We start from the raw sequence: 12606 nt of genomic DNA, 5'->3' as shown, positions 1-12606 counted from the left end.
TAACACTCTGTACCTGGGCTTGTAACAAACTCTTGTTTGCTGCAGATCACCACAGAGGGGAATCTAACACACCAGAGCCATGCACTTGTTTAAGGTAACTCTGTTGAGAATAGTAGCTGTGCCATCCCTGTGCCAGCTGTTCTCTGCATATGGAAAGGCAGGGGCATGTCTGTGGCATTGTGGTGGCAGGATATGGGCAGGAGAGGATGTTCCAATTATAGGTAGGGCAGTAGGCTCAGAAATGACTTCTCTTCTTGTAATGTAATGCATGTTTCTGGAGTGCAAAGGAATGCTCAGATGGAAGAAGCTGTGTTCTTGTGTATGCTGGAAGTGAATGCATGGGTTCAGGAACAGTAGTGATTGAAGCTGGGAAGGTGCCTCACACAAGCCTAACCTGATGATGATGGTGTGGAAGTTAGACTTCCTCTCCTCCTCTCTCTGCACAGCTCGTACCAGGCTCTGAAATGTTCCTGAAGTTTGCATCTCCTGCAAAGTCTCTGCAATCACATCGCTTGCATACTGCCTGTCAACAAGAACAAGGAGGCACACAAAAGCAACTCAGACAAAGATGTTATTTTCTGGCAATTCAATACCTGGCTCAAACATACAAGCCACTGTTGTTTGCTGCTAAAAAAGGGTTACCGTAATGTAATGTCCTTCTCCTCTGTTCAGGTTCTTACACCAAGGCTTTTTGCCTACACTAAACTACAAAGTTTGCTGGCATACCTATTCAGCAGTGGGTAGGAGTGTAGGAAAAAAATCACTTCCTTTATTCACCATAGTAATGGCAGCAAAGGCCTTGACATAGACAGGGCTGTTTCATACTATAATTCCCACTTGTGCACCTGGATTACGGTGGAAATGGTTACGTTTATGCCTTAAGAATGCACAGATTGGATGAGTTTTCATTTAACATTTATAGTATAGTGGCATCAAAAGGCTCCATTCCAGATAGAAACCCATTGTGTGAGGTGCTGCACAGACATTTATACGAACCTGGTCCCTTTCCTGAAAACCTTATGATTTACCAACATGTGGAACGTCCTTGTGCATATGTCATTAAATTCTAGTGACTACAGATTGAACCGCTCTAGTCCGGCACACTTTTATCTGGCAATGTCTGTGGTCTGACATGATTTTAGTTAGCTGGATATCTATCTATCATGGGTGTAGCCAAGTTTCCTGTAGTCCCATAAAGGTAGTTTACAGTTGCCAATTCTGGTTCTCAGCATTTTGTTCTGTTATTTAGCTCAAATTTGCCTCTATATGTCTTCTAAGAGTCCAGTAAGCAGTGGAAGTGTTGGTAATACTGCTATATAATATTGACCACCTGTGGTTCAGCAAATTCTCTGGTTTTGCACCAGTCAGATCCTGAGGGTGCCATACTAAAGAAGTTCAACCTATATTTTGCATTCATTTGGGAATTTTTTGCACTGGATTTCCTTGAACTCCTTCACTTGACCTTGCTGCTTAAATATACAGCCAACATTTTTGAACACATGCCTTTAAGGGTAGACTCCTTGAGAGAAAAAGTTCTGTGCTCTTTCAAATCCAGCCATCTAATTAGGAGCTTAAATGTGGACTAACATCAGGTGCCCTATTTTAAAAACTCTTTGTTAGCTGTTCTGTAAAACAGGGTGGAGTGCACAGTAGTAACAGCATTGCAGTGGCATCATATGATGACTGACTGAGTTCAAGAGACTATGCTCAGCCTTTCCAACTAATTTTTTATATATTTGCTAGAGAAACCTTGGTCCTAAACATTAAAATACTAGAGGTTTCAGGGATGAATTATTTCAAGGTCATCAGTTTGGATTCTATTAAAATGACCAAAAGTCATAAGTACTGGGCGTTACTTTGCAAACCTTTAAGAAATTAGTTGGTAGTCTATGTCCATTTCCTAATGGATAGGTATCCTACTTCCTAAATCGCAGTCAGTTGTGTCCTTGCTATCAGTCTAAGCAGAAGCCACAACTGAATGGATTTTGCAGACTAAACTTATTCCCTTAAAGCCAGGGTTGAAGTACATTAGCCAGGAGGTGGAGGGAAGCCTTTACTGGTGCTATCTGTTCTGTAGGAAAATGAAGGACTTCATAGTCTTCAGCTCTGTCATTTGGCACCTCTCACTGAAAGCCCGTCCTCTCTGATCACTCACCTATCAGCTTGAACTTTTCTGAGGTTATCGGAGGACACAGCACTCTGCCTTGCAGCCCTACTAAAAAGATGATTGGCCCTTTTTAGATCTCCACTTGTCTCCTGCAGCTGCTGTCCCAGTTCTGTGAACTTCAGTGAGTCAGAGGGAACTGTTGGCCTGTTTTCTGACCTCGCCGACATGAGCTGCTCAAACTTAACCCCCAACTCCTTCTGGCTCTTGATGATTTCACTAATTTCTTGGGCATCAATCTACAGGGGAACAACAGAGATTTATGTGCATAAGGGACAGAAGAGAAAAGAAAAACTGCAGTGTTATGTAATAGAAGAGGAAAAGACTAAACAATAAATTAGTTTAGAATTATGCCCAGTCATTGAAATAGGCTGTGTCTACACTAGCCCAAAACTTCGAAGTGGCCATGCAAATGGCCATTTCAAAGTTTACTAATGAACCGCTGAAATACATATTCAGCGCCTCATTAGAATGCCGGCAGCCGCAGCACTTCGAAATTGACGTGGCTCTCCAGACAGGGCTCCTTTTCGAAAGGACCCCACCAACTTCAAAATCCCCTTATTCCTAACAGCAGATAGAAATAAGGGGATTTCGAAGTTGCTGGGGTCCTTTAGAAAAGGAGTCCTGTCTGGATGAGCTGCACGGCCAAGAGCCGCGTCAATTTCGAAGTGCCGCGGCTGCTGGCATTCTAATGAGGCGCTGAATATGTATTTCAGCACTTCATTAGTAAACTTTGAAATGGCCATTTGCACGGCCATTTTGAAGTTTTGGGCTAGTGTAGACGCAGCCATTGTGCATTAAATTATACACCTCATAGAGGGGAGTCTGAAATCCAAAATAATGCAGCTATAATGGGACAGGACCCCTGAGATGCCAGCTGAGGTACTTAAGATACCACTGAGACCACCTTCTCAGCTAGGCTGGGCCCCCTGTTCCCTGGTCTTGCTGAGCCAGGCACTCAAGCCTCCTCTAGCAAAAAACACAAGCACGGCCACAGCCAGATGCTGCTACAGACACTAAAATTGCTCTGGGAGGACTCATCTTAAGGGATTTGTTACCATGCCCAGATGTCATCACCCTCCCTTGGAGTACAAACGCCAAGTTATAGAAAGTTCATCTCCTTCCTGAATGGGAAGAGAGGCACAGCCCCTCTCCCGACCGTCAGAAATTACATAAACTGAGTTATATACCAGAAATAAGTTGGTGAACTATGAAAAGGACCATTTTTAGTACTCAAAGAGGCAGCAGACGTAACAAAGCAAATTACAGTAAACTCTTTCATCTCTAGAATTCTATCATCTGGAATTCTCAACCAGTATTTTAACCAATAGCAAATTTTAGTTACATTTTCCATAAGTACACTATAGTGAAAGTAAATACAAATAAATACACCAAATACAGTGTAAGTGTACAGTGCACAATACTACTGTTGTTGGTAAATAAAGTATTCTGCATACATCTTGTGTTTCTTTAGTGTTATGCATTGCTAGGTATACCTCTTTATTATTCAGAATATTTGAACATCCAGCAACCTCCCGGTCCCAGGGCTGCCAGATATGACGCAGTTTACTGTGCTATGAAAATAATACATGGCAACCAAACTAAGCTAGAGTCGCCAAAAAACTGTTTACAAAGAATTTCTCATACTAAATATTGGTTAGGTAGCATCCTTCACGGGCCAGATGTCCCTTGACCTGGGACCAGCAGTTCTTCCCCCCGCACCCTTTCAGTTATGGTCCTTCTGTTTTCAAGTATTCCTTTGGGGTGAGGAGGCAGAGGTGAAGCTGACTGAAGACAACCACGGCTTTCCTTCCCTGCTTTTTATAGAATTTCTATAGGGTGGGGAACCTTTTGTTTACTGTCATTTCCCTCCAACCCTCAATGGAACATTTCATCAGACCAAGGAGTAGTTTAGCAGCAGGTGACTAGGCCATCAGACTCTCATAAGTCAGTAGCACTGTGGAAGGCCAAGCCAATTCACAGTACATTGTTCTAGCTGATGAGCTGATAGGCTCTGTCTGGCTTTTCCAGTGTAATCCCTGAAGTGTCAGCAGTGGGAGTGACCAAAGCAGCAAAAATGAAATACAGATACACAGGTCAATATTCCAAACTTCACCTACAAAAATACACATGCATACTAGGTGGATAATCATATGCAATAAATTATAGTCTTTCCAGTGATATCTTTCATGAGCCATCTTGCACAAAGCATCTCTGTCATGACATTCATATCACAAGCATATTTTCACAAAGGATAGCAATGCTATGTCACAACAGCTTTTATTTATTTGTAATGCATGTGTGATTTTGGAAAACACTTTGTCCCTCCTTAACTTTAAGAGCAGGAGCATTGGCCTATGAGGTCAATACCCTAACCTTCACCCAACCCTAACCTTATTGTGTAAAACTAAGTATGTCCAAAGGCCTGGGCAGGACAAGGACAAAGGTGAAAACTGAGGAAAGAGGAAGAGTTGCCTTCTTGGGCTTTTCTCATTTAATTGCTACCAAGATCACCTAGAGCAGCAGTTCTCAAATTTCAGTGCACCGTGACCCCCTTGATCCCAGGAGGGGGACTGAAGACTGAGCCTTCAGGAGCCCTACTGCCCTGGACAGGGGCCAAAGCTGAAGCTCCAAGTCTTCTGCCCTGGGCTGGGGGCAGGAAACCATTGCCCTGGATGGTGAGGCTTATGCTTGGATTTCAGCCTTGGTTAATGCAGCGTGGGCTGGAGCCCAGGTCAACACCAGCTTTGGCAACCCCATTAAAATGGGGTCCCAACCCATTGTGGGTTCCCAAACCATGCTTTGAGACCCACTGACTTAGTACTTTGCCTATCTGCCTTCTTTCTGTAGCAATCATTGCATGTTGTGCTGCCTTCTCAAGAGAAGTGTAAGTGCTGGGTGAATGTGTCTGTTCAGCTGTTTTGCGGCATGGAGGAAACAGAACAAGAGTCAAGAGAAGTTCAGATTATTGATAGCTACTGCTGTAACAAGCTATATGGAGACATTTTGGATGTTTCATGGCAGACTAAGGTGTGATTGGGAACACAAATGATAGAGCTCTTCTGCTGATTTAAATGCTCATAGCTCCACTGAATTAGGACAGTTAACCAGCTGAAGATCTGCCCCAATGTTATGTGTGTGAATAAGTATATAAATTGTATACACTAAATATATATAGACATGCAAATAAAAATACTTCAAATGAACCATACTGAAATAGTTTGACTCAATCTTTTAAATGACTATACTTCAGAAAACCTGAGCTTGACAAAGAAACTGCTTTAATGTAATGTAGTAGCTACAGGAACTTTGATAGGTACTTTAAAATCCCTAGGATGAGTCCATTACCAAAGGAAGAAGAGTTTGTAAAGTACATGAAGTGCCCTTTGTTTAGTCAGATCTCAATTTTTTTTGTGGCACAGGGCAGGAGGCAATTGCACTAAATTCAGTAAATTGAAACATTCCTTTCCTGCCTGGAGGCACATGAAATGGAGCAGTAGGACCTAGTCATTAAATCAGACCATTAATGAATTATCATCTGACACTGTGGTTAATGTTATATAAAATGTCATAGATATGACTGTCTTCTACAACTCCAGCAGTGTGCTACGTGCTAGGCAGGAGATATGGTTCCTTGCAATGAAACTAACAGTTTACAAATGAAAAAAGGTGATAGGAACAAATGGCAAAATGACAGAGCAATAGAGTTACCACACGGCCACAGAGCCTATCACAAAGTGAACATGGCAGGAGAACACGCCCCCCCACTTACAAATGTGTTTTCTCTGTGGGTGTTCACTGCTAATACATCAGAAGCTTTCCACCTGTTATTCAGTGAATATCTAGAAGCAGGTGCATCTAGTCTATAGATCTCATTTCAGGGAAAGAGTGCCCTCTACTGTATGATTTAAGCATCAGTCAGGCTCTGAATCCAGTACACACTTCAGATTCTCAGTAATTCTGTCATTGTATAATAGATTTCCTGTTCTTCAAAACAGATAATAGACAAAGTACTGGCATACAAAATTAATTTTTGCTTTTCTCTTCCTTTCTTTGCTGATGCTTTGGCATGGTGAATAGAATAAAATGAAGCTGCATTAGACCAGATAAGCTAGCTTCCAGTAGTTTGAGCCATCTCAGTCATGATGCTTCAGTTATTTCCAGTTTCTGACTCAAAAAGAAAAGTGAATAACTACTTAGCTTGGAAGTTGGCTGTTGCCTTAGGTAAAAGTTAAAATTCTTGAGGTAATAGCGGAGATCTACACTGTTTGCCTCTCAAGACTGTTAGGCCCACTCTAGTGTCCTACCTCCTCATTCATCACTCTGCCATCACCTGCAATGGCTTCCTTCCCTAAAAACATCTCAATGCTGCCATTAGACTGTCTCTAATGTGTAGAACATCCCTCTGAGCTGACCTCTCTTTCATATCTCCCCACAAGACCCACTTATGTTGTGATGCCTAGTCAGCCAGTTAATGACTCTGGGCAGAGGGGCAGTTGGTTAGTTATAGATTTTTCAAAAATGTTCATTGTTGACCTAAATCTGTTCCCCTCAAGTCAACTGGAGTTTCATAAGTGACTTCTATGGGAGCAGAACTGTATCAGTGTCAAGTGCTTCTGAAAGTCCTATTCTCATGTGCATTTTTAAAAAGGGAATCACAATACAGCTTTGCTATGTTTGGTGGTTTCACTTCCCCAACTCCTTTTTATCTTGACTGTTTCCTTAAATTGAAAGTTCTTTGGCATAGGAAGCATGTCTTTGTTTATGTTTGTGCAGTGCCTAGCTGAATGGGACCCCAGTCCTCATTTGGTCCCCTGGGTGCTATGTATTGTAAATGTTAAAATTCGTCTCCTGCTGAACAAGACGATGCATTTATAATGTTCTTTCTCAAATGGGCTATAAGGTACTTTACAATGAAAATATATCAGTGCTTCTTTTTTTAAAAAGAGTCAAAAGAACACAAGATGGAATACCATAAAGGCAGGAAGGAAAATGTGAAAGATTTGAAAAATGGAGGCACCTACATTGCTGATGTCTGTCCTGCCCTCATAGGAAACTGGCATAATATATCCAAGAATAGCAAGCTGATCAAGACAGTCTTCCAACACAGCACAGATTTGCACAGCTTCCAAAGGGGAGAATATTTCCATCTTTTTATTTGCCATGCTCTTGCTGAAAGGAACAAGCATAGCACAGAACAGTGAGAGACAGGATGGAGTTAATAACAACAATTTAATACTAGCTACTGAAATACCCTTAAAACTGCAGCTTCTCCTCTCTTTTCTAATTTTTCTGTATATCCTGTCCTGCATTCGTTAACCCAGAAATCACCCCCCGCAAGGGAACACTGTGCATTAGAACATAGTGCCAGCCTGAAAGATATACTTAATTCACATTAACAAAAGAGAGTCACAGATATGCCTGGGCAGCCTGAATCCTGCAGTTTAATGCTCCAAACAGGGACAAATGCCCTGGCCACCCAGCTCAAATTGGAGCATCTAGTACTGAGATTCGTAGACTCTCCATCCATATTCAAAATGAAGGTGCCTGCAAGCTATGTTGAAATCCAAAGGCTGCACTTTTGCCAAGTTATACTTTAAACTGTTCCTTATTATTAAACCTAATATTTCTGGATCATCTCATTGACCTCAACAGGAATGGCTGGGAGCTCAGCACTTTTTGAATATCAGGCAAAAGCCAATGTATGTACTGAGGAAATTAACTTTCACCTTTTTCAAATCTGGAACAGATTTATTTCAATTCGAAAGGCAAACATACTTTTACATAAAGTAACATTCCCATGCCATGTTTGCATGTCAAACAACACAGCATTAGACCACACTGAAGCTACATGGAAATTGACAAGTCTGTTTTCCTTTGTCCAAATTGAGCAGAATGCATAAGTAAAGATCACCATAAACAGTGAAAAAAGTATGTTAGAATTTTTCAATATTGAGTTTGTCAGCTAAACTGTAACATAGGTAAAGATATTTTTGTCAAATGTATACAAGACTCTTTTTATCACACTACTCTTTTTAACAATAAAACTTAGGAGGAATGTGTCTTAGATTTAGCATTTTGAAGCTAGTGTGTTTTTAAAAAGGCAAATAAACATGATTGTGTGAGATCCTCATCCAGTTTGAACTATCAGTTTGTGTGGGTTGTTCTTCAATCAAAAGGAGCAAATGCCAGTCCCGCTCTTAAGCAAACTTTTTATTTTTGAATAGTAACAGAGAGGAAACTGTGCTAGTCTATACACTATCAAAACAAAAAGCAATCAAGTAGCACTAGTCTTTAAAGTGCTACTTGACTACTTTTTTTTTTTATTTTTGCTTAGTAAGTTTCCAGAATTATTATTTTGTATTTGAAGAGCTACTTCTGGTCCATGTAAACAATGTACCCTCCCAAACCCCACAAAAAAAAAACAACCCACTACTAGATATGCACCTGGTGGCCACACAAATGAGACTGTGTTTGTATAGCAACCTAGCACATTAGGACCCTGACTCTGATTGGGGCTTCTGGATATTAATATAAAGTCTAATAATAGACATCTCCACTGGTCTTTATCTTCTTGGGCCATCTTCAAAACCTTTTGAACAAACAACAAGGTCTGCAAAACATTCAAGTCCCAGTCTTCAAGCAAACTCTGGAAAGAGATCAGACTACGCCTGCCAAGATGATTAACAGGACTGAAGCATGGTTATGCTCCCTGAATACTAAAGGGGTTTAGATTCAGCTTTACTCTGTATCTGCACTGGAATTTGAGTAAGTTATTTCTGGACTTGAAGCAACTGTAATCATATAATGTTTCAACATGAAACTAGTTTCAAATAAGCAGAACATTAATATAACTTGTTAGCCCAAGTCTACCAGCTTTCCAGCATCACAAGCAGAGAGCAGTAGAAGGACCCGCTATTTTCCATTTGTCTGTTTCTTGGCATTCTGCTTCATGAAGTATGTTCCTTGAAGATATTCTTTCCATGAGGTTTAATTAGCCACTGAAGGCATCTTGAGTTTCTTTACAAATCAAAGAAATGTAGGGTTAGAAGGGACCTCAAGAGGTCATCTAGTTTCTCTCTCTCCTACTGGTGCAGGATATCCACTCCATCCTTGGCAGCTGTTTGTCCAGCCTGTTCTTTAAAGCTTCCAGTTATGGGTACCCCTCAACTTTACATGAAAGCCTGTTCTGAAGTCTATTCCCTTAGAAAGTTGTTCCTAATATCTAACATAAATCTCACTGGTTGCTTATTAAGCAAATCATTTCTTGTCCTACCTTCAGAGGACATGGAGAACAACTGACCACAACCCTCTTTATAACAGCTCTTATAACAGTTGAACACTAATTAGGTTCCCCCCATCGATCATCTTATCTCAGACATAAACATGTCCATTTTTAAGCTTTCTGCATAGGTCAAGTTGTATAACCTTTAATTGTTCTTCCCCCTCAATAGATGCATATAAACAATGTAACCTTATAGTTTCATAGGCAATAAGTTAGTTATAATAAATGTATGTTGTGCTACTAATTAAATACAAGATGTAGGCCTTGGCACCAGGCAGCTTTGTGAACGTAGGTCCAGCTCTGCATGAAGTCTGTGTATTCTGATGTTAGTATTAGGAAGAAACTTCCTCTTCATTCCATGCTACAGTTATGTAAAGGTGATGTCCGTGTGAATGAAAGAATGCCTTTAGAGAGAGAGGCATAAAAACTACTGCATACCCAGATGACCAGAGACAGGGCTGAAGACTCAGGGGCACCAAATAACTACTAAGACCACACCGGGCAGATTAACAAGCTTCAAAGTTAGGGACAAGCACCTCTTGATAGGGAACTGGTAATAACTTTCCCAGAGAACACCACTTAGGAGGGGTCTTCAGCATACTGATATCAGATAACTGCAAAACAATTTTCAGATAAAAACATATGTTTCAGAAGGACAGATTGTAATGCTGAGTAACTGATTAAGGCCTGATACAGCAAAATGCATAGACTTGCATGGAGGAAAAACCCTGTAAAGCATGAGGGTGTCTTATCTTATTCTTTGGTTTCTGTCCCGCTACAACATGGAGCATCGGTCCAAATGGACAGGACTCAGCTCAACTCCTTCCCCACTGTGCCTGATTTAGCTGGCCAATAAGTTAGGGCGGGCAACAGGTTGGTAATTGTAACATCAGCAGGACTGTGGAGGTATGTGAATGCATGGGTACTTTATTATATTATTAATAAGTGCAGCATGTTGCCTTATCCCCCTAAAAAGGATTCTGTGTGCATCTTTTAAGCATAATGGACATGTTTATGTCTGAGAAGAGATGATTGGGGGGGTACCTAATTAGTCTTCAACTGTTATAAGAGCTGTTATAAAGAGGGTTGTGGTCAGTTGTTCTCCATGTCCGTTGAGGGTAGAACAAGAAGCGATCTGCTTAATTAGCAACCAGTGAGATTTATGTTAGATATTGGTAATGCTTCAACTGGATTAAGAAGAAGAATGAATTTCAGACTGGATTAAAATCAGTTCTGGAATTTGTCAAGGTAGTCTCAAATTCTAATCTTGTCCTCCAAAGTGCTTGCAATCGCTCACACCTTGGTGTCATCTGCAGATAATATAAGCATACTGTCCATTCCATTATCCAAGTCATTAATGAAAACATTGACTAAAAAAAGACACAGGCCTGACCCCTGCAGACCCTCAGTATATACACCCTCCCATTTTGACAGTGACCCATTGATAACTACTCTTTGATCACAGACTTTCAATCAGCTGTGCACCCACATCATAGTAATTTACTCTAGACCACATTCTTGTACTATGCTTAGGAGAATGTCAAGTGGGATGTATGAAAAGCCTCACTAAAATTAAGATATGTCCTGTCTACTGTTTACTCCCATCAATTAAGCCAAAAACCCGTTCAAAGAAAAAAATTAGATTGGTTTGGCATGATTTGTTCTTAATACATACATGTTAGCTATTATTTTATATCCCATTATTCTCTAGGTGCTCACAAACTGGTTGTTTAAGAATTGTTCCAGCACCTTTCCAGGTATTGAAGGTAGGCTGACTAATATATAATTCCCTGGGACTCTTTGTTTCCCTCTTTAAATATACATACAATATTTGCCCTTCTCGCATCCTCTGGACCTCATCCACCCTCAAGGAGATCTCAAAGATAATCACAGATGGTAATAAGACTGTTTCATCTATATCTCTTGTCAAAAGAAATCACATCTTTAAACATGGCTTTTCCACTGTTACAACCTAGATAGTTAGAACAAAGAATATCAGTACAGTAGAACTTCTCTTACTTGTCAATATGTCTGTTTATTCTTTTCACCTAACTCCAACAGTGAAATTAGTCCAGTATATCAAGTTAGCAATTTTTTTTTATTTCTTACACTCAGAATCTAGTAATCTAAGGAGGAATTGGAAAATACATATCCCTCTGACTAAATCTGGATTGTCATAAATGTCTTATAGAGTTTCCATTTGGGTTAAGGGGCACTAGTACAAAGTTGTGGGACAGATATGTATTAAATGTAGAGTGTGTTTTCTTCATATTTAGATTATGAACACAACTGAACCATTGGGTCTAAACTACGACACATGTACCTTTGCATCTGGCTCATGTAAAGTGTGCATCCACAAAGCTCACAATGTGATTCAAAACATTCTCTGTGAAAAAGCTGCGACATTATGATGCCAGCACTTTTAAAAGAAGGATAAAATAGTTGAAGGTTCTTGTAGGAAAAAGTGGTTTATTTCTATACAAAGGCAGAATTTAATAGCTTCACCTCTTCCCCATCAGCAACTTTTATCCAAGAGAAAATTAATTCAAGATATTATTATATTTTAGAAAACTTAAAGCTGGAATGTAATGTTTCTCGAAAGCCGCTTGTTGTCTTTGCTTCTATATACTTCCTCTTATATCTATATACTTCCTCTTATATCAGCAAAAGTTGGTGCCAAACCAGTAAGCTCTGGCAGGGTTTATGTTCTATTATAGATGTAAAGGAAACCACTGTCTGATGCACTGCAGAATATTACAAATAAGGAGCTCCCTTAGTTCAATTCTATTTTTAAAGCAATACAGACAGACATAACCACCCTGATTCAGTCACTAACATCAACACCAATTGTTGTATTTAACCAAACTCCTTGATCAGTCTTAATGACAAGAAAGAACAAAGGCTGTTAAGAGACTCAGGGCTTCCCCCAAGATTCTGGGATGATGAGCAAATTGTTATACCCTTCCCTTCTGTCCTACAGGAAGAGAAAGTTTGCAAATATTTTTAAACACAACCATATAAATGGTTTGATCTGGTTATCCTTGGGAGACTGCAATGCCATGTGAAAGCCTTGTAGTCATACCTTTCTCCATTCTGCCAACGAGTAGACTGAAATAGCTACAGAGGCAGGAAACACCTTGCATCACTCCGCAGTGGC

At 40.3% G+C, this 12606-nt stretch overlaps 1 protein-coding gene across 3 annotated transcripts in view; it reads right to left on the bottom strand.

The window, feature by feature from the left end:
* Positions 1–12606, bottom strand: part of DRC9 (dynein regulatory complex subunit 9) — a 36539-nt gene that overhangs the window by 22480 nt on the left and 1453 nt on the right. For 2 of the 3 annotated variants that reach the window (XM_075004188.1, XM_075004189.1), the window contains exons 3-5: positions 7189–7336; positions 2156–2403; positions 395–523 (exon numbers count right to left, since the gene is read on the bottom strand). In XM_075004188.1, coding sequence (XP_074860289.1) covers positions 395–523; positions 2156–2403; positions 7189–7329 — 518 coding nt within the window. In that variant the 5' untranslated portion in view covers positions 7330–7336. The remainder of the gene's footprint in view (positions 1–394; positions 524–2155; positions 2404–7188; positions 7337–12606) is intronic. The other variant, XM_075004190.1, reaches the window with a different exon arrangement.

Source organism: Carettochelys insculpta, chromosome 10 (assembly GCF_033958435.1).
Source record: "Carettochelys insculpta isolate YL-2023 chromosome 10, ASM3395843v1, whole genome shotgun sequence".
NCBI lineage: Eukaryota > Metazoa > Chordata > Testudines > Carettochelyidae > Carettochelys > Carettochelys insculpta.
This window is presented reverse-complemented; position numbering and strand designations above follow the sequence as displayed.